General features: G+C 43.8%; 1 protein-coding gene across 1 annotated transcript in view; it reads left to right on the forward strand.

Annotated features, from left to right (window-relative positions):
* The window catches only part of LOC143808307 (mast cell carboxypeptidase A-like), a 91,968-nt gene that overhangs the window by 57,757 nt on the left and 10,924 nt on the right, over nt 1–23,287 (forward strand). The window contains exons 4-7 of the mRNA XM_077290825.1: nt 17,443–17,539; nt 17,628–17,729; nt 19,935–20,036; nt 20,262–20,372. Coding sequence (XP_077146940.1) covers nt 17,443–17,539; nt 17,628–17,729; nt 19,935–20,036; nt 20,262–20,372 — 412 coding nt within the window. The remainder of the gene's footprint in view (nt 1–17,442; nt 17,540–17,627; nt 17,730–19,934; nt 20,037–20,261; nt 20,373–23,287) is intronic.

Raw genomic sequence — 23,287 nt, forward strand, 5'->3', positions numbered from 1 at the left:
TGTTATGGGTACGTTTCATTGATGACGTTTTTATTCTTTGGCTGGGATCTAGGACATCTCTTGAATCATTTATGCATCAACTCAACCAAAACCCGTATAACATACACTTAACATATAAATGTGATCGGGAACAAATTGAACTTCTGGACGTCAGTATAAAGAGGGGGGTTGGCAACATTTTTCAAACTGATTTATACCGAAAACCAACAGCGGTAAACTCATTTTTGCATGCGACGTCCTCACACCCCAGGGCCATGATCAACTCTATACCAATTGGTCAATTTCTACGGCTTCGGAGGTTATGTTCAAACGAAGAGGATTTTGAGAAGCAAGCAGATATCCTAAAGAACAGATTTTTTGAACGAGGATATAGCCGCAGATCAGTGAAGAAAGCCTATAACCGGGCAAAGTATACTACAAGACATGAGGCCTTATATACCATGAAACCAGCAACTGAGAGACAACCTATTAGGTATATTACTCAATTCCACGGCCAGGTAGACTTGATGCACCATTATTTGTCAAAATCTTGGCCAATCCTCCAAAGTGATCTAATATTGTCCAAATATATTGGCAAACGCCCGGAATTTACATTCAGGCGATCACGTAATCTGGGTGATTCCCTTGTGAAAAGCCACTATATTAGTAATTTGACATCCCCTTCCACCTTTTTAACGAGGACTAAACCTCAGACGGGCTGCAAACCATGTGGAAAATGCGTGGCCTGCCCCAACATTGTGAGATCTCAGTGTTTTAAAAATGCTAAGGGAACAGGGACATATAAGATCAAACATTCAATTACGTGCACATCTTGTGCCGTAGTTTATTATGCGGTATGTCCCTGCTCCCTCATATATGTGGGGATGACAACCCGTCAATTAAAAATCCGTACACGTGAACATGTACGTGGAATACAGGCAGCGAAGGAGACTGAGGACATAACAATGTTGAAAACCATACCTAAACATTTTAAGCTATATCATAACTGTGATGCTTCCCTCTTAAAAGTATTTGGGATAGACAAAATTGAACCCAATGAGGGGGGGGGGGGAAATCAGTATACCTCTAGCACAACTCGAAACAAAATGGATCTGGCTATTAGATACAGTTTCCCCAAATGGTCTAAATGAAAACTTGAGTTTCGCTCCATTTTTATGATATATACATATATATCTTTATGTACACCATTTTTGTATACCTTTCCATAAACATGAATAAGAATTAATAATTAATAATAATCTATATTTTTAATAAATTTTTATATTTTAGTGTATATGTATATTTTAGGACTTTTATGCCTTTTTTATCATGTTTCTTGACCGATATTGGTACGCTTTTTATTTACTTCTTCTTCTTCTTACAAAATTTTTTAATTCAGGCAATTGTATTACTTACCTTTGTGGGTACTTACTCCGTGTTGCTTCCCAACAGGATTCCTGGAACTCTGAAGTCCTAATAGGGAACTCTTGTCCATCACATGGACTTCTGCTATAATATATTGAATACTTGTGTGAATTTCATATACATACATGTTTATATAGAAACCACCCCAAACAACTAGATAACGGATCCACAGAGGGACACCAAACAGGAGGTGAGTTATAAAAATGCCTTTATTTTATCAAGCTGGCAATACCATAAAATAATACTATGTGCGCTCAATAGGACCAGGAGCCATTAAGTATATATGCTCAAATATATAGGGACGACCCAGTTCACATATTGTAGTATCCACAGAATACAATATATATAAAAAAGTGCAACAGTGCAAAGAACCTTGTAAAAACCAAACCAAGTTGTTATATTTTGTATAAAAGCTCAAAGTGACAGTGCTAGATAAATGTAAAGTGTTCTCTCATAATAATATTAAAGTGCAATGCAAGGTGCCAACAAGAGAGAATATATAACCAATATTCTATGCTGATTGTTACCTTCACTGGTCGCCTTGTCCTGAATAGCGCACCCCATGGCTCCTGGTCCTATTGAGCGCACATAGTATTATTTTATGGTATTGCCATCTTGATAAAATAAAGGCATTTTTATAACTCACCTCCTGTTTGGTGTCCCTCTGTGGATCCGTTATCTAGTTGTTTGGGGTGGTTTCTCTTGGTTGGGTAGAACGTACCTACTTTTCACAGAGCACTGGCACTGTGGTTCTATTATTTATACACACCTATTTTGTGTGTATGCACATATATATACAATATTTTGGTTTTAGATTTTAGGGTAATTTGCAGTGCATCTGTGATTTCTAATACTATACATGTTTATATATACATATTAATGCTGTTATTATTATTATTATTTTTTCTAATGTGATACAATTGTCCTTAATTTCTATGTATATATTTTCGCTATATGCGTTAAAATACATTTGCAATATAGTACCTTTTTTGTACCAGCCCATGCTGCGCTGTTTGTGATTGTGATTGGGGTTCGGCGTCTTGTTGCCATGGCTATGTGGTAGCACTACGTTGTGCCCTGGACGTCTGGTGTTCCTGACAGCGCATGCACCGTTTATACGGCAGACACTGTTCTTTTTACATTTCTTACCCATGTCGGGCCTGCGTTAGTGCGCACGCGCACCCAGCTCTTTGAGGTCGGGATTGCGGCGTGACAGTGTCCTTGGCAACGCAATGAACTATCATGTGCGTCCGGTCACGTGATACTGGGTCCAGGGCTTCCGGGTTGTCTGAGTGGCGCGTGCACCGTACATACTGTGGACGCTGACATCGGTAATTATTCCAATGATATATAAACCCCTCGGTCACAATGCAATATACCCCCTGACGAAGGAACTTTGGGTCCTAAACACGTGTCGGGGTGCACATTATCAAACACCTGGCGGTCCTGGAAATATTTTCCCCAGCTTTATAAGTAAGTAGTATTGGATCATATGGGCATGCAGCACTTTTTTTGTATGTAATATACACAACCTGTATTTATACTAGAATCAAATTCTATTGGCTAATTGCACTTTTTTTGCACTTTTTTGCACTTCTTTGATAATTTTATAAAATTTAATACTAATTTTTATATGTAGTACACCTTTTATATGTGTGTATACATGTATATGTATTTATATATATAATATTTTACACACTCTCACTTTTGGTTTTTATATTATAATTTATTTTTTTTTAATATATGTCGCATATGATCCCTACTTTGCTTTTCTGACATTGATTATACTTATTGGGGTATCCAGTATATATATAAAAATTTAGACCAGCCTTGTGCAATCATATATTGTACTATATAAACATATGTATATATATTTTTTTGATATGTGCCCATGAGCAATATACTTATATACAGTTTTAATAATATTATTTTATTAATACTATTTTTAATATTAAATTGTTTTTCTGCTCTTGCCATGAACTAAAAGAGATACATATCTAAAAATTTGAAAAAATGCTGTCATTATTTTTTCCACTGGTTTGGTTCATACTTGGTGCATGTTATTTCAGGGTTGTGTAGTGCAGCAGGGCTGGGTCAGTGTGACAATGACCACAGGAAAAGTTCACAGCAAAACGTGTTTAATTGTCCAAACTCATTCAGTGTACAGCACCTGGTATCCTCTGGATCGCAGCCAGGAAACAAGACAGTTCATAAATGTGTCCGATTGTTGAGGCCGATTGCATCACCGTATCATGCTGCGGGGTGCCAGGAGTTTGCTCTGCTAGTTCTGTGCTACCTCACACAGACGGAGCTTCTGCAGTGCTGACTGTGCCACAGGATGCAAGCTCTAAACTAACACACCCAAACTCTTCTTGCAGGGTTTTTTTTTTCCTCTAAACTGGAATCTGTGCCCATGGGCCACTACTTGTAAGATCTCGCCTGGAAGAAACCCATACCGGGTTTACCTGAACAATTCCTTGGCCACATAACTTGACCAGGTTCATGCTTACTTTTATTCTGCCTTGTGACTCCCAGGCGTCCTGCTGTGACCCCAAGGCACTCCAGTGGATCTTATACGCTTCTGAGTGCATCCTGGGGGACACATAGCGACCCTCACAAATTACACCAGTCGCTACCTCACATACCCCCCTCTGTTCAAACTTGTGGGGTTGAACATTTGTCACCATACAGGGGGCCCATGACAGGACATCTGCATTTCCCTGTGAGTTCCCTGTCCAGTGTACCACGATAAAATTAAAATTTTGCAAAGACAGGAACCACTGGGTGACCCGCACATTTCTCTCCTTGGCATTCCTCATTTAGACCAAGGGTGAATGGTCTGTTACCAAGCAAAATGGTCAACCGAGAAAATAATAACGTAGGGACTCCAAGGCCCACTTAATGGCCAGGCATTCCTTCTCCACTACGCTATAGTTTTTCTCGGCCAGGGTGAGTTTCCGGATGCGCCTCTCCATCCACCTCCTTCGACAGGACTGCTCCTAGGCCCACGTTAGAGGCATCTGTCTATAAAATGAAGTGTTTCTGACAGTTGAGGCTAATGAGGATTGGTACGCCTCCTCCGCCTGGGTGTTCCACCGAACCATGACCAACTTATTTCCCTTGAGGATATTGGTAAGGGGTGTTGTTCTGCCTGAAAAATTGAGTATAAACCTCTGGTAATACCCAATGATCCTGAGAAATTCTCTTACCTGTTTGGTGGTAACAGGTCGGGGCCAGTTCTGAATGGCCACAATTTTATTTATTTGGGGTTTAATTACCCCATGGTCGATCACATAACCCAAGTACTGGGCTTCTTTGAGTCCTAACGCACATTTCTTGGGATTCGCCGTCAAGCCCACGGCTCTGAGCGAATCCAGCACCACTTGTACCTGGGACAAGTGGGTCTGCCACTCCGAACTAAAGATGATGATGTCATCTAAGTATGCTGATGCATACTTCTGATGGGTTTCAGCACTATATCCATCAGCCTCTTGAATGTGACAGGGGCCCCATGTACTCCAAAGGGCAGGATGACATAGTGGTAAAGACCTTCTGGTGTTATAAAGGCAGTATTTTCCTTGGCCGACTCTGTAAGAGGCACCTGCCAATAACTTTGGTCAGGTCGAGCGTGGTGAAGTACTGGGTCTGCCCCGGGGCATTGGATAAAGGTCAAACTTCGACACCTTATTCAATACATGTGGCTCGGTGACAATGTCATGCTGGATGACTGAGGTACGACCGGGTAATCCCGAGAATACATCAGTATTCTCCTGTACCAATTTCCGCACCTCTCGCTGCTGCTGTTTCGAGAGGGTGTCTCCTCTCCCTCAGCCTCCGGCCAACTGACATTGGAGGGTCCCCAGATGACATGTTAGGAGTCACTTCTGTAAGCATACAATCCCGGTCCTTCCACACTTTCAACAAATTTACGTAATATAACTGTTTGGGTGTCCTTTTCTCTGGCTGGTAAACTCGGTAGTTTACTTCCCCCACTTTTTCCCCAAACTTCATACAGCCCTTACCACTTGCTTTCAGTGGTGAGCACCAAAACCAACACCCAATCTCCTGCTTTAAAGGAGCGGGCTGTGGCCTTTTTGCTATATACTGTACATGGCCTTGCGCTGCCTGAGCACCCATTAAACACTCTTTTACAATAGGCCTGACTGCTGCAATTCGGTCCTGCATATTGAGCACGTGCTCAACGACTCTCTTATGCGGCGTAGGTTCCTTCTCCCATATCTCTTTGGCTACGTCCAGCAGACCCCTAGGATGTCTGCCATACAGTAGCTCAAAGGGTGAGAATCCCGTGGAAGCCTGTGGTACCTCACGAATGGCAAGCATCAAGTAGGGCAACAGCATGTTCCAATCCCTTCCATCCTTGAAGACTACTTTCTTCAGCATGGATTTGAGGGTTTGTTGAAACGATCGAGGGTGATACACTGACGTGCGCAACTGTTTTATCTTGAGGAGCTTTCACAGTTCCTGACACCTTGGACATGAAAGGATTCCTCTGATCAGTGTAGATCTTGTTTGGTAGCCCAAGGTGACAGAACATGGCAAACAACTCCCGGGCGATAAGTTTAGCTGATGTGTACTGGGTGGCGTCGTATACGAATACTAATATGTGTTGGTGGTCCTGGGCGGATTTTACTATTGGCCCTACCAGATCCATCGGAATCAGCTCAAAAGGTACCTTTATAATGGGCAGAGGCACCAATGGTCTTTGGTAGTTTGTGGTGAGTGAAGTTAGTTGGCACCCCGGACACGTATCACATTACCTCTGAACCTCAGCGTAGACACCAGGCCAAAAAAAAACGCTGCAGTATGCGCCTCTACATCTTTTTGGCCCCCAAATGCCTTCCCAGCATATTGGTGTGAGCCATGTCGAGCAGCACCACCTGATGGTAGAACTGGGTCACTACCAGTTGTTCTACCACCTCATCCCAGATTTTATCAACCCTGTATAGTAACTAGTGTTGAGCGATACCTTTCGATATTCAAAAGTATCGGTATCGGATTGGATCGGCCGATACCGGCAAAATATCGGATCTCGCCGATACCGATACCCGATACCAATACAAGTCAATGAGACACAAATATCGGAAGGTATCCTGGATGGTTCCCAGAGTCTGAAGGAGAGGAAACTCTCCTTCAGGCCCTGGGATCCATATTAATGTAAAAAATAAAGAATAAAAATAAAAAATATGGATATACTCACCCCTCCGGCGGACCCTGCACCTTAACGATGTAACTGGCAGCCTCCGTTCCTAAGAATGCAGAGTGAAGGACCTTCGATGACGTCGCGGCTTGTGATTGGTCGCGTGACCGTTCATGTGACCGCTCACGCGACCAATCACAAGCCGCGACGTCATCGCAGGTCCTATACTCACTGCATTCTTAGGAACGGAGGCTGCCGCTAAGGTCCAGGGTCCGCCGGAGGGGTGAGTATATCCATATTTTTTATTTTTATTCTTTATTTTTTACATGAATATGGATCCCAGGGCCTGAAGGAGAGTCTCCTCTCCTCCAGACCCTGGGAACCATACACTGGGAACTTCCGAATCCGATTTCCGATATCACAAAAATATCGGAACTCGGTATCGGAATTCCGATACAGCAAATATCGGCCGATACCCGATACTTGCGGTATCGGAATGCTCAACACTAATAGTAACTCCTGGTTGATCGCAATCTGTGAGAACACCGTCTCTGCACCTGGTTGCTGATCCACCCTGTTGTGAATTCGGTTTGTGGGCTCCCCCGGTGGTCTGTTATGGTAGTGTCTCTTATGTGCCTTCCTCCATCTCTGATTACCTGTCGCCACCCTCTTGGGGAGTTTCCTATTTAAGGCTGCTTGGCTGTTAGTCACATGCCGGCCAACAATGTGCTAGTAGCATTCTGTTGCATTCACCTGCCTCAAGTTCCAGTTCAGCTAAGTTGAATTTTGTTTCTTGTTTTGCTATTTTTGTCCAGCTATCTGCAATGTGACTCTTCAGTGCTGGAAGCTCTTGTGGACAGAAAATTACTACTCCAGTGGCATGAGTTGTCACTGGAGTTTAAAGTATTTTCTGGATGGTGTTTTTGAAGTGATTTTTAGGTCGCCCGTGAAGTAACACTTTCCTGTCCTTCTGCTATCTAGTAAGCGGACCTCACTGTGCTAAATCTGCTGTTCATCCTACGTATGTCATTTCCTCTGAACTCACCGTCAATATCTGTGGGGGTCTACTATCATCTTTTGGGGTTCCTCACTGGAGGTAAGGCAGGCCTGTATATTCCTCTTATAGGGGTAGTTAGATCTCCGGCTGGCGCGTGGTGTCTAGGGCATCGTAGGTACATCCCCCGGCTACTGTAAGTGTTGGGTCAGGTTCAGGTCACGGTCGACCTTAGTTTCCATCACCCGAGAGCTAGTCCGTTTTGTATTCTTTTTCCCATGGTCATTGGGGTAACCATAACAGTTTGGCCGGCCTATAAAAAATCTATGTGTTAAAATATGCACTAAAGTAGGAAGGAGAAGAAAAGGTTTTTTTTTTTTTTTTTTTTTCTGTGTTTGAAAGTGCACCTTAGTTTGATCATTTGTATTCCTTGCTTAAACTGCAGTCTTCAGACTTTTTTTTCTCTCCTCTCCTCTTAACCTCTGAATGCTTGGGTTACACCCATTTGAAACATGGATCCACAGAGTTTAGTTGCAGGTTTGAATAACCTTGCGACAAAAGTACAGAACCTACAAGAGTTTGTTATACGTGCTCCAATGTCTGAACCTAAGATTCCTCTGCCTGAATACTTTACCGGAGACAGATCCCGGTTTTTGAGTTTCAGAGAAAATTGCAAATTGTTTTTGTCTCTGAGATCTCACTCTGCTGGTGATCAGACTCAACAAGTTAAAATTGTTATCTCTCTACTGCGCGGCGACCCACAAAGTTGGGCATTTGCATTATCGCCAGGGGATCCTGCGTTGTTAAATGTAGATGCGTTTTTTCAGGCTTTGGGGTTGCTTTATGAAGAACCTAATTTGGAGATTTTGGCTGAGAAAGCCTTGATAGCTCTTTCCCAAGGGCAAGATGAAGCTGAGATATACTGCCAGAAATTCCGTAAATGGTCGGTGCTTACTAAATGGAATGAGTGCGCTTTAGCAGCTAATTTCAGAGAAGGTCTCTCTGATGCCGTGAAGGATGTCATGGTGGGGTTCCCTGTGCCTACAGGTCTGAATGATGCCATGAAATTGGCTATCCAGATTGATCGGCGTTTGCGGGAGCGCAAATCTGTGCACCATATGGCGGGGTCTTCTGAGGAAGAATCTGTGCACCATATGGCGGTATCTTCTGAGCAAAAACCTGTGCACCATATGGCGGTGTCTTCTGAGCAAAGACCTGTGCACCATTTGGCGGTGACCTCTGAAAAGGCATTAGAGCATATGCAATGCGATCGTGTTTTGTCTAGAGGCGAACGTCAAAATTACAGGCGCAAAAATGGATTGTGCTTCTACTGTGGAGATCCAGCTCATGTTATATCAGCATGCTCTAAACGTATAAATAAGGTTGATAAAAAGGTTGATAAATCTTTTTCTACAGGTACCTTGCAGTCAAAATTTCTTTTGTCCGTGACATTGATTTGTACCTTATCATCTGTGACTGTGAATGCTTATGTGGATTCTGGCGCCGCTCTGAGTCTCATGGATTGGTCCTTTGCCAAGCGTTGTGGGTTTGATTTGGAGCCGTTGGAAGTTTCTATTCCCCTGAAGGGTATTGATTCTACACCTTTGGCTAGCAATAAACCACAATATTGGACACAAGTGACTATGCGTCTTACCCCAGACCATCAGGAGATTATTCGTTTCCTTGTATTATATAACCTACATGATGTCTTAGTGCTTGGATTACCATGGTTACAGATTCATAATCCCGTCTTGGACTGGAAATCTATGTCTGTGTTGAGCTGGGGATGTCGGGGTATTCATGGGGATGCACCTTTGGTTCCTATTTCTTCATCTACTCCCTCTGAGATCCCAGCATTTCTGTCAGATTTTTATGATGTCTTTCAAGAGCCTAAAGTTGATTCTCTCCCTCCCCACAGAGAGTGTGACTGCGCTATTGAATTGATCCCCGGTAGTAAGTTTCCTAAGGGTCGCTTGTTTAATTTGTCTGTACCTGAACATACTGCTATGCGGGAGTATATCAGAGAATCCTTGGAAAAGGGTCATATTCGCCCCTCGTTGTCTCCACTAGGGGCAGGATTTTTCTTTGTAGGTAAAAAGGATGGTTCATTGAGACCTTGTATCGACTATCGACTTCTGAATAAGATTACAGTTAAATACCAGTACCCGTTACCTTTACTTACTGATCTGTTTGCTCGTATAAAGGGGGCTAAGTGGTTCACTAAGATCGATCTACGTGGTGCGTATAATTTGGTGCGGATTAAGCAGGGGGATGAGTGGAAGACCGCATTTAATACGCCTGAAGGCCATTTTGAGTATTTGGTAATGCCTTTCGGTCTCGCAAATGCCCCTTCCGTTTTTCAGTCCTTTATGCACGATATTTTCCGTGAATATCTGGATAAGTTTATGATTGTGTATTTGGATGATATTCTTGTTTTTTCGGAGGACTGGGAATCTCACGTTCAACAGGTCAGGAGAGTTTTTCAGGTTTTGCGAGCTAATTCTCTTTTTGTAAAGGGCTCAAAGTGTAGTTTTGGAGTTCAGAGAATTTCCTTTTTGGGATATATTTTTTCCCCTTCATCTATGGAGATGGACCCTGTCAAGGTTCAGGCTATTTGTGATTGGATGCAACCTACTTCTTTGAAGAGTCTGCAAAAGTTCTTGGGTTTTGCTAATTTCTATCGCCGATTTATAGCGGGTTTTTCTGCCATTGCTAAACCTTTGACTGATTTGACCAAAAAGGGTGCTGATGTTGCTAATTGGTCCTCTGCGGCTGTGGAGGCCTTTCAAGAGCTTAAGCGCCGCTTTTCTTCCGCCCCTGTGTTGCGCCAACCTGATGTGTTACTTCCGTTCCAGGTTGAGGTGGATGCTTCGGAGATCGGAGCAGGTGCAGTTTTGTCGCAGAAAGATCCTGACTGCTCAGTAATGAGACCATGTGCGTTTTTCTCCCGAAAGTTTTCGCCCGCTGAGCGAAATTATGATGTGGGAAATCGGGAACTTCTGGCCATGAAGTGGGCGTTTGAGGAGTGGCGTCATTGGCTTGAGGGTGCTAGACACCAGGTGGTGGTCCTCACTGACCACAAGAATCTAATTTATCTTGAGTCGGCCAGGCGTCTGAATCCTAGACAGGCGCGCTGGTCGTTGTTTTTCTCCCGATTTAACTTTGTGGTGTCATATCTGCCTGGGTCCAAGAATGTGAAGGCGGATGCCCTCTCTAGGAGTTTTGAGCCTGACTCGCCTGGTGATTCCGAACCTACCGGCATCCTGAAGGATGGGGTGATATTGTCAGCTGTCTCCCCAGACCTGCGGCGTTCTTTGCAGGAGTTTCAGGTGGATAGGCCTGATCGCTGTCCGCCTGGTAGACTGTTTGTCCCTGATGATTGGACCAGTAGAGTTATCTCGGAGGTTCATTCTTCCGCGTTGACAGGTCATCCTGGAATTTTTGGCACCAGGGATTTGGTGTCTAGGTCCTTCTGGTGGCCTTCTTTGTCTCGAGATGTGCGCATGTTTGTGCAGTCTTGTGATGTTTGTGCTCGGGCCAAGCCCTGCTGTTCTAGGGCCAGTGGGTTGTTGTTGCCCTTGCCTATTCCTAAGAGGCCTTGGACGCACATTTCTATGGACTTTATTTCTGACCTTCCGGTTTCTCGTAGGATGTCTGTCATCTGGGTGATTTGTGACCGTTTTTCCAAGATGGTTCATTTGGTACCTTTGCCCAAATTGCCCTCCTCCTCTGTGTTGGTTCCTCTATTTTTTCAGAATGTGGTGCGTTTGCATGGTATTCCTGAGAATATAGTGTCTGACAGGGGTACTCAGTTTGTGTCTAGATTTTGGCGGACGTTCTGTGCCAGGATGGGTATCGATTTGTCTTTTTCGTCTGCATTCCATCCTCAGACTAATGGCCAGACTGAGCGTACTAATCAGACCTTGGAGACTTACTTGAGGTGTTTTGTGTCCGCTGATCAGGATGATTGGCTTGACTTTTTGCCATTGGCAGAGTTTGCCCTTAACAATCGGGCTAGTTCTGCCACTTTGGTTTCTCCATTTTTTTGTAATTCAGGGTTTCACCCTCGGTTTTCGTCCGGTCAATTGGAGTCTTCGGATTGTCCTGGAGTGGATGCTGTGGTTGATAGGATGCATCAGATTTGGGGACAGGTTGTGGACAATCTGAAGTTGTCCCAGGAGAAGACTCAACAGTTCACTAATCGTCATCGGCGTATTGGTCCTCGTCTTGGTGTTGGGGACCTGGTGTGGCTGTCTTCTCGATTTGTTCCTATGAAGGTCTCGTCTCCTAAGTTTAAGCCTCGGTTTATCGGCCCTTATAGGATTCTGGAGGTTCTTAATCCTGTGTCCTTTCGTTTGGACCTCCCAGCATCTTTTAATATCCATAATGTTTTCCATCGGTCATTATTGCGGAGGTATGAGGTACCGGTTGTTCCTTCTGCTGATCCACCTGCTCCTGTGTTGGTTGAGGGTGAATTGGAGTATGTGGTGGAAAAGATCTTGGACTCCCGTGTTTCCAGACGGAGACTTCAGTATCTGGTTAAGTGGAAAGGTTATGGCCAGGAGGATAATTCTTGGGTGACAGCATCCGATGTTCATGCTCCCGATTTGGTTCGTGCATTTCATAGTGCTCATCCAGGTCGCCCTGGTGGTTCTGGTGAGGGTTCGGTGCCCCCTCCTTAAGGGGGGGGTACTGTTGTGAATTCGGTTTGTGGGCTCCCCCGGTGGTCTGTTATGGTAGTGTCTCTTATGTGCCTTCCTCCATCTCTGATTACCTGTCGCCACCCTCTTGGGGAGTTTCCTATTTAAGGCTGCTTGGCTGTTAGTCACATGCCGGCCAACAATGTGCTAGTAGCATTCTGTTGCATTCACCTGCCTCAAGTTCCAGTTCAGCTAAGTTGAATTTTGTTTCTTGTTTTGCTATTTTTGTCCAGCTATCTGCAATGTGACTCTTCAGTGCTGGAAGCTCTTGTGGACAGAAAATTACTACTCCAGTGGCATGAGTTGTCACTGGAGTTTAAAGTATTTTCTGGATGGTGTTTTTGAAGTGATTTTTAGGTCGCCCGTGAAGTAACACTTTCCTGTCCTTCTGCTATCTAGTAAGCGGACCTCACTGTGCTAAATCTGCTGTTCATCCTACGTATGTCATTTCCTCTGAACTCACCGTCAATATCTGTGGGGGTCTACTATCATCTTTTGGGGTTCCTCACTGGAGGTAAGGCAGGCCTGTATATTCCTCTTATAGGGGTAGTTAGATCTCCGGCTGGCGCGTGGTGTCTAGGGCATCGTAGGTACATCCCCCGGCTACTGTAAGTGTTGGGTCAGGTTCAGGTCACGGTCGACCTTAGTTTCCATCACCCGAGAGCTAGTCCGTTTTGTATTCTTTTTCCCATGGTCATTGGGGTAACCATAACACCACCCCATTTACCTCGATTACTCTTTCCTGTGGGATCCTAGAGCTGAGCCCTCCTGAAGTTACCAGGGAACACTTCCAGCTTGGGGATCAGTGAGGTCTCCTCGACCTCCCCTGCCAATACCTCTAAGGAAAACTTAGCGGGGTTATACTCTGTCCATAGGTTGGCAACCCCTACGGCAGGTATCCCTTACTCGGGATCTTCAGATTCTGTTCCCTGAATGGCATTTACCCTGGGAGGTTTAATCCTGGTCTCCCACAGGGACCAGAACAGGGGTAAGTCTCTTCCTAACACAGTCCCATACGGAAGAGTCTTTACCACTCCCGCCACATGTCTTATCTCTCCACTCGGGGTGGAAAATGTAACCTCCGAAGTCGGGTACTCCCGGAGTTCCCCATGTAAGCATACCACCCCACCTTCCATCCATTGGGGTTGTTCCCAGTAACCAGGGACCCATGTACAAGTGTCACCAAGCTCCCCGAGTCCAAGAGAGTGTCTGCCTCGTCCAATTAACGAGTACCTTGCACTGCTGGGGTTCGCTACCGGCAGGGCCTGGAGTGGCAGTGCAGACTAGCATAGACACACAGCGATTATACCCGCAGTCCATGGGTTCCGCTGTCAGGGGGCAGTTGGCAGCCACATGTCTGGACCTGTGGCATTGCCAACACTTAATAACTGTGACACAAGGGGATTTTGGGGCCAATTTAGGAGACATGGGTCTGTTGTCATTCTCCTTCCAGGATATCCGCTCAGTAAGGGCATGTTCTGTATTGGCCCCATTGGAGGGTTGTGGATTTATCCCAGGCTCCTGAGCTGGAAGTGGAGCAGTGTCCCTATACAGTCCAGAGTGGCTGTATACTGCTCAATCAGTCCTACCACCTGGTCTAGAGTGTCCGGGTCCCCTTGTCTCACCCAACGTTGTATGGCTGCTGGCAGAGCCCTCACCAGCCAGTCGACCACCACCCTCTCTACCATCTGGAAGGGATTCAAGGTCTCAGGCTGGATCCAAATTTTAACCAACTGCAGCAAGTCATATGCCTGAGACCAGGCGGTAGGCGACTCCACAAAATCCACTGGAATACCCATTGAGCCCTCACATAAGTATTAACCTCTAGTCAGGCAAGGATCTCACCTTTCAGCTTCCCATAGTCCAGGGCATCGTCCCGACTGAGGCCCAGGTAGGCATTCTGTGCATCTCCTGTCATGAAGGGGGCCACCACTTCAGCCCTGGGTCATCGGCAAACTCTCCCGCTCTGATGTGCGCTCAAAGACGGTGAGGACGTCCTCCATGTCATCCTCAGGACCCATCTTCCTCAGCACTGACCAGACTTTATGCCGTGTCTCCGCACAGATCGAGGTTGCTTTTGGGGCCGCCTCTTGCATAGTCTCGATCTGCTGCATTAACAGGTTATTCATCTACTCCTGCTGCCATTGCGGCTGCTGGTGCTGCTCATGTTGCCGTTGCTGAGCGAGGACCAACTGCTTCAGAAATTCCTCCATCATGTCAGCAGGTTTGAGCTGTAGCGTTGTAGGCTTATTTACTGACATGCAGCACGCTTTTGGGTATGCCTCTGTACACACTAACCGCATTCTCAAACCATATGTGGTTCAGCGGGGTTGTGTCAGTGTGATAGGCAGAGACCACAGGAAAAGTTCAGAGCAAAACATGTTTAATTGTTTAAACTCACTCAGTATAAAGCACACGGTATCCTCTGGATTGCATCCGAGAAACAAGACAGTTCATAAATGTGTCCGGTTGCCGAGGCCGACTGCACCACCGTATCACGCTGCGGGGTGCCAGGAGATCGATCTGCTAGTTCTGTGCTACCTCACACAGACGGAGCTTCTGCAGAGCTGTCTGCTCCACAGGTTACAAACTGCAAACTGACACACCCAAACCCTTACTGTAGGTTTTTTTTTTCTCTAAACTGGAATCTGTGGCATGAGCCACTTGTAAGATCTGGCCTGGAGGAAACAGACCATACCCACTATCTTCCTGCAGTCCGTTTCAAAAATAAAAGCCCATACCAGGTTTTCCTGAACAATTCCTTGACAACATAACTTAACAAGGTTCATGCTTACTTTTATTCGGCCTTATGATGCATAGGCGTCCTGCTGTGACCACAAGGCACTTCAGCGGATCTAATACGCTTCTGAGCGCATCCTGGGGGACACATAGCGACCCTCGCAAATAATACCAGTCTCTGCCTCACAGTTGATTACGGCAACCACTTTATAAGGACCAATAAACCTAGGACCTAATTTTCATTCACCCCTAGGTCTGGACTTGACAATCATTTGTTATCAGCCATACGTTTATATTTGCCCTCCATGATCTTTAAATTATTCTGAACCCCTTTCCATACCGATGAGAGTGAAGATGAAAATTGCTCCTCCACAGGAACCCCTACAGACTGATTTTTACTTAAGGCACAGAATTGTGAATGGAAGATATATCCCCCAAAAATGGTGACTTACCAGTGGAGTGGATGTCGATTGTTTAATGCAGACTCAGTGGTAGAAAAGAAGACCAATGCTCATGGTTATCTGACATAAAACATCAGAGGTAAGACTCCAAACTTTGGTTTGGGGGTGTTTAGTCTGGCAATTAGTTTGCAGATAGAACGCCAAGGAAAAGGATAGATGCATCCCTAAAAGAGAACAAAACGCCCTCCAAAATTTAGATACAAATTGGGTCCCCCAATCTGACACCACATCGGAGGTAACCCTGTGAAGCTTCATGATCTCAGTGACAAACACTTGAGACAGTGTCTTGGTGTTAGGGAGAGCAGGTAAAGCAATAAAGTGCATCATTTTACTAAACCTATCCACCACAAATAAGATAACAATTTTACCAGAGGATGAAGAAAGATCTGCAGTTAAATCCATGGATAAATGAGTCCATGGTTGTCCAGGAATGGTTAATGGTAAAAGAGCCCCAGACGGAAGAGTATGTGGGGTCTTGGAACTTGCACAGCCATAACAGGAGAACACAAAGTCAACTTCATCCTTACACAACCTTCACCACCAAAAATTGCAAGAAAGGAGGTCTAAGGTCACCTTGCTACCTGGGTGACCAGCCAGAGCTGAGTTATGATGTGCCTCCAAAATTTTAAGACACAGATGTACAGATACAAACATTTTCCCTGAAGGTCCAAGTCACTCTCAATTTTAGAGCACACTGTGGAGATGATCACACATTCTTGTAAAATAGGGACAGCATCATCAGTACTTCCACCTCCAGGGAAACTTTGAGACAAAGCATCAGCTTTAACTTTCTTAATCCCAGGATGGTAAGTGACCACATAATTAAACCTAGTGAAAAACAAAAAACATCTAGCTTGCCAGAGATTAAGACATTTAGTAGCTTCAAAGTACATCAAGTTTTTGTGATCAGTGATGACTGTGACTGGGTGATCTGCCCTTTCCAAAAAATGTCACCACTCCTCAAATGGCCAAAAGTTCCCTATTGCCTACATCAGTTTCTTTCGAATGATGACAATTTTTTAGAAAATAAGGCACATGGATGCCATTTACCAGTCCACAACCGTTGCGATAAAACAGTTCCGCCCCCATCTCTGAAGGCTGACTGGTCTAATAGTCCCCACTATCCTCCATACATTCTTCACCAAACCAATTGTGAATTGCTCCTTAATTTGATTCTCGGGATCATTAATCAACTCAGTGCATATGAGTCAGCCTCAATCCCCTGAAGATGCCAGTAATGGTGAAACATGTTGGGAAGGCAGCTGGTTTGAACAAAATTGTTTTTAGTTGGTCTACACTAAGCAATTATGTGTTGGTCCGTGGTCACACTATGCACTTGAGTTGATATATGATCGCAGAATATCACAGAACAATTAAATCACAGTCACATAAATATGTTGGTACAGTAACTTCATAGCTCACTTTAATCTTTGGATTATTATTTGTAGACTGACTATCACTCCCATTTTCAATATGCTTCAGCAAAAGCAGTGCAGTAGTATCACACAATCCAATGTTAGTCTTTTTCGGTCCCTACGTGGAATGAGTTGTGCGCTCTGACCTCCTATGCCCATACTGTGAAAGCATAAAATAGTGCTACTTTGCCCGTACCCATCTTTTAAACTGGCTATGATAGTACACCCTGAATGGCTTCACTAAACCATATCATGTGACAGCTGCAAGGCATTACAGGGAAGCCCACTTGACCACAGTTGTGACTGGTAGCCCACTCTGTGACTCTTCAATAGTGTGTCAAATGGCATAAGGCTTTTAGAGGGGGCAGTTCATTGTGAATTGAATAGCAAATTGTTTGAAATTGTGGGGACGTGCTAATTTCTTGAAATTTAATTTAAAGTCAATAATCAATAGATCGATATGATCATCCCTAATATATAGAGAGAGAAATAAATAGTAATTTATACTGTATGTGTCATAATGTACTGTTATATTTCTATTTCAAATACATTCTGTAAAAATTCCCTATAGGATCATATTTCATGACTTACAAAAAGCTATTGAGAATCAATTTAACAAAGGAAGTAAAAACAAGAAGGTCTCGACTCGCTACCGTGAATGGAAAGAGGTCAGGAACATCTCTAACCTACTGACCAGTCATCTGAATGTCAGTAAAAGAATGTGCAATTAAATATATATTTTACTTGTTACATTAGATTGTCATGTGGGCTTACTCCATCTCATTGAATCACCCAAACTTGGCATCCATAGTACAGATTGGAAATTCATATGAAGGGCGTCCCATGCTGGTTCTGAAGGTACAAATCTGCTTTTTCCTGATACTTAATAAAACAAATGTCTTCTTATACATACATTTTTATTTTTATTTTGTTTATATTGGTCAGAAGTGCGTGGAGCTGATATCTAGCGTGCAAGAAATGTGGAGCAATCCATAGCTACATATCAGATTGCTACTACTAGCAAGGTTTTCTAATCCCAATACACATCATTCAAATTGCAACACCAAGAAGGAAATGTCATGAAACTTTGGAAGTTACATGTTAAAGACATGATAAAAAGGAAAAAAAATAAAAATATATTGATTTATTATGGAGTGGGGTGGCATAATGCACAGTAGCCAAACCCCTCCAGCCTTCATTCCAGGTAAACAGTGTGGCGTTACGTTGATTTGGTGGTGGTACCAGGAATACGGCCGTGTCTCCAAAATGTCCCAGGCAATTGTGGACAAAATTTTTTTTGGTCTACCTGACTGTGGTTTTGTTTTTACAGAGCCCCGGATTTTCCATTTTTTAAAAATAGTTTGAATGCTGCTGACTGGCATTATCAATTACCATATTTTTCGCTTTATAAGACGCTCCGGATTATAAGATGCACCCCAAATATTGAGGCGAAAAACAGGAAAAAATGTTTTTTAATAAAATTGGGGTGCTTCTTATAATCCATGCGTCTTACTGGTGGTGGTGGCTGCGGTGAAGCAGGAACCCCAAGTCACTGCTGGAGAAGGCAGGAGTGGGGTGATGCTGCAGGCCACAGGCTGGGATGAAGGGGTGTCCGGCAATGCTGCTGGTGTCTGGTGCTGCTGCCCGTTGCTCTGCGAGTGTCTCCGGTGGCTGGCGGGGCTGCAGGGGTGTCCGGCAGTCCTGCTGTGGGTGTCCAGAGCTGCTGTCCAGTGCTCTGCTGGTGTCTCTGGTGCTGCAGGTGCCCGGATGGTGCTGCCCGATGCTGCTTCGGCGATCTCCAGTGCTGCCGAGGCTCTGCCGACATTTTGTGAAAGGCCAGAGCCCCAGTAGTCCCTTGATTTCCTGTGCAGTGGACTCCGGTAAAATGGCTGCCGGGGGAGCGGCGCATACACAGATGGAGATCAGCGCTGAAATCTAATCTCCCGAGATCTCGGTGCCAAGATCTGCATCTGAGCATGTGCCGCTCCCCCGGCAGCCATTTTACCAGCGTCCACCGCACAGGAAATCATGGAGCACCGGAGACTGCAGCAGCAGCATTGGGCAGTGCCGGTCATGCACCCGCAGCATTGCAGACACCAGCAGACACCGGGCAGTAGCACCAGACACCTGCAGTAGCACCGCCGGACACCGCCGCAGTGCCACCTGGCACCGGAGACACCCACAGAGCAGTGGGTAGCAGCCCCGGACACCCTTAGCACTGCCAGACACCCGTTCATTACAGCCTGCGGCCTGCAGCAATGGTACCGGTAAGGTACATTCGCATTATAAGACGCACTCCAATTTTCCCCCAAATTTGGAGGGGGGAAGTGCGTCTTATAATCCGAAAAAATACGGTGCTTGGATATCTTTTTGTATCCATTTTCTGTTTTATACAGTCCAACTACCTTTTCACATAGATTCGTTGACAATCCCTATGATTTCCCCATAACTCACAACCAAGAAACGTCAGTGGCTGGATGCAATAGTCTGTCTGGATCCCAGAAACTCACCTCGCTTTTATGCACACACACTGATTACAAGCAAATGGGTCACAGGTGAGGATGGCACCTTTAGTACCCATTCAAACTCATTTGTGTCAACTTCTGTGCATGTTATCAGGCCAAAATCACCAGGGTATTTAAACTGTTGATCAGGGTCATTTGGATGTTTTAGGTTATCATTGTGATGCAAAACACAGTAGTTTGACAATAAATGGCTTCACCCAACCAATAACCATGAGTGGAGAAAAAGGTTTGGTGTTATCATTCATAATCTCTAAATAAAAAGGCCAAGAAAGCAAAAATTCTGTCAGGGTATAATAAACTTTTCAGCACAACTGTATGTATTTGTGGCCAGCAATATTATTAGTTTAGAGACTCTAAAGCTTCTAGTACATAGGTGTCCTGTAATATAGACCCTATTAATACAATGTTACTGAACACGGAAGATATAGAGTGGTTGTCTTAATGAGGAAAAACACTTTTTTTATATTTACTTTTTATTTCTTTATATTACTTTATTGGTATCAAACTACAATTATGTTATTCATTTCACCTTTTAAAGATTGGAAATCATAAATCTGCCAAGAAAGGAGTCTTCCTAGAATGTGGAATCCATGCTCGGGAATGGATCTCTCCAGCATTCTGTCAGTGGTTTGCAACAGAGGTAATGGGACAAAAAGTTTTTGAATTAAGAAATAGAAACTCTAAAGTTTCTCATCTCTCAGTACAAGTCATGTGACTGCTCACCTGCTCCAAGCTGTTCCTTTGTGGTTTATCTCTTGTTTTAGTGAAGTTGTAAAGCCCTTTAGGAACAACTTGAGTTGCTGTTTTAGGTTTTATACATAATGTACATTGAATACAAATATTCAATTTTTTACATCCTAACCAGGCAATAAGAACTTATGGAAAGGACAAGGAAATGACTAGGCTTTTGGACAGTTTGATATTCCATGTGTTGCCTGTATTAAATATTGATGGATATATTTGGACTTGGACAAATGTAAGTATTAGACGTGGACAATCATCATACATTATATAACAAGAAGGAGATAAGATGTAGTACACCTGAAACTTAGTGGACTGACTCATGAACACTGAACATTGTGACTAAACATGAAGAATAGAAGGTTTTATAAGAATGTACACATAGATTCCTGTAATTGAGTATAAAGACAAAGGAGGAAATCAGGAATGAAACATTTATATATTGTATATTTTTCCACAAAATTGGTCATCTAGAGATTCTTGATGAAGTACATAGTCAGGAAAGCAATTACATTATAAACACATTAGAACAACCTAGAAAAAAAGGATTTCACAAACACTACAATATATAAAAAATGCCCTTTATTAGTATTATACATGCCATATAAAACATAGAATGCAAGAGAGAGAAGCATTTCAAATCTTAATAGCCCATTCTAACGTTTACACAGAAAATAACACCCTCCAATGCAACACATTGCAACAGCACAGGTTTATTATTTTCTCAATACCATGTCCAATAAAATGAGCATACTAGTTATACAGAATGACTACTGCCATACTGTGATGGTCTTCAGTAAGGAAGGGGGGCCTCAAGCTATCCCTGGTACTGGGACCCTAACGATCCCTGTCCTGATGGTACTCTTGATGGTAGAGAGGCCCGAGCCTCCAACCTTACTATGCTTCTGATATGACCTAAGCTGTCCCCTCACCCAGGAGGCCTGGGACAGATATATTCGCATATAAACACGTAAGACAAATAGGGATAACAAAAAGCATAAAGAATTGTCATAACAAGACGGGGTGAAGCCGCGCTCAGGTGTGAATGCTGCGTGATGAAGGACAGCAAGTCCTGAGCTCTGCGGACCAAGTGTATGTTATTTATTACATCTGACATATGACTGGTTTGGACCTCTAAAATTGGCTTCCACATTAATAAGTGGCTAAGTGTTTAAAATTAAATACTTTATTAGAACTACATAATTAAAACCTAGACATTATGTATTATATATCACTCATAGTGAGTGAATTGTTCTGCTTATTTTAAATGAATATTGCACTTGGACAGTCATAAAAACTGGAGATTAAAAGGTATATAAACTACTTGAGATTTAAAATATTTAAAACTACTGTGTAAAAAATTATTTTGGGTCAGTGGAGGTACCTGAAATAGGGGCATGGCCCTATCCTTGTGCCTCCTAATATAGCTACCCATTAGGGCGCCTGGGGTAGTATCTGTCCCTACATGCACCAGAAATTAAGCTGGACCTCCTAGTCTGTCTTATGTATGCACATCCCTATTATGAGGGTGGGACGGATGAGAGGGGGGAGGGGAGAGAGAGAGCGAGAGCGAGGATACGATTAAAAAATGGATAGATTATGTGTCTGTTGCGAAAGGAGGAGGAACAAGGGGGATCAAGGGAAGGGGTCACCACCATGTATTTAATAGGTTGAAATTACTTCTGATCTTGACGCCCACTTTAGATGGCATACAATTCCAACTCCTGGTTGAGGCCCCTTGGAGCTAGGCTATCCAGTAGAAATATCCATTGAGACTCAATTCTCGACATCTGTTTGAGGAAGTCCCCTTTCCTTGGGTTCAGTTGGATTTTCTGAATTCCACAGAAGTGTATGTCTTTTATCTTCCTCCCATGGTTCTCCACAAAATGTTGCGATAAGGGGTGTCCCATATATCCCTTTTGGATGTTGGTGAGGTGCTCTTTGATCCGTATCCTGAGTTCCCTCTTGGTTCGACCGACATACAATTTTCTGCAAGGGCAAATGATGATGTATATAACCCCCGTGGAGAAACAGGAGATTTTATTTTTAATACTAAAGGTCTTAGTATTATTAGTGTCCATGAAATGGACCTGACAGGTTTTCTTGAACGTTGTATTAATACAACTGAAACACCTGCCACAAGGTGTAAACCCCATATTAGAACTTGAGGGAATTCTGGTGTTCAGTGTCGGTTTACTAAGAGCCAGTTTTTTTGTTGGGGCAAGGAGATTGCCCAAGGTTTGGGCTTTCTTGAAGACGAACTTAGGGTGAGGTGGTAAAAATTCTCCCACCACCTTATCCCTTAATAAGATCGCCCAATGTTTGCGTATGATGCCCTGAAATTTTCTATATCCTGTGTGGAATTGTGTTACAATTGGTAGGGTTTTTATTTGTTCTGGAATACTTGTGGTCTCCCCCACTTTGGTTCTACTCCCATCTATCAGCGAGTCTCTCGATATATTCCTCACCTCATTTCTGGCTCTTTCCAGTGCGGTTAGGGGATACCCTTTTTCCACAAATTGCTGTGTAAGGTGTTCTGATTCATTCTCATAATTCTTTATGTTAGTACAGTTTCGTCGGACTCTAGTAAACTGGCCCTTGGGGATATTATTAAGCCAAACAGGCAGGTGACAGCTAGTTAGATGGATATAGTTGTTTGCGTCAACCTCCTTCCGATAGCATTTAGTGTGCAATTGGCCTTCCTCGATATATATAGTGAGGTCCAGAAAGTTGATACTGTTAGAACTTATAGTAGGCGTGAATTCAAGGCCAAAGTCATTGTTGTTTAAGTTAGACAAGAACAATTCCAATGTATTCCATGAGCCGTCCCAGATGATTATCACGTCGTCTATGAATCTTCGCCATAGTATCAAACCTTCATGTAGACGTCCATTCTTGTATATATGGGATTCTTCCCACTTAGCTACATATATGTTTGCAAAACTGGGCGCAAACCGCGTGCCCATCGCGGTCCCCCATGTTTGTATGAATAATCTATCCTCGTACATAAAGTAATTATGTTTTGTGATGAAGGTGATCCCCTCTTGGATGAACTGGATCTGATTATCTTGGTATATCCCTAGTTTCTGGAGGAAACAACCCGCCGCTTGGCATCCTTTTTCTTGGTTGATCACAGTATATAGTGATTTT

The sequence above is a fragment of the Ranitomeya variabilis genome, chromosome 2 (assembly GCF_051348905.1).
Source record: "Ranitomeya variabilis isolate aRanVar5 chromosome 2, aRanVar5.hap1, whole genome shotgun sequence".
NCBI lineage: Eukaryota > Metazoa > Chordata > Amphibia > Anura > Dendrobatidae > Ranitomeya > Ranitomeya variabilis.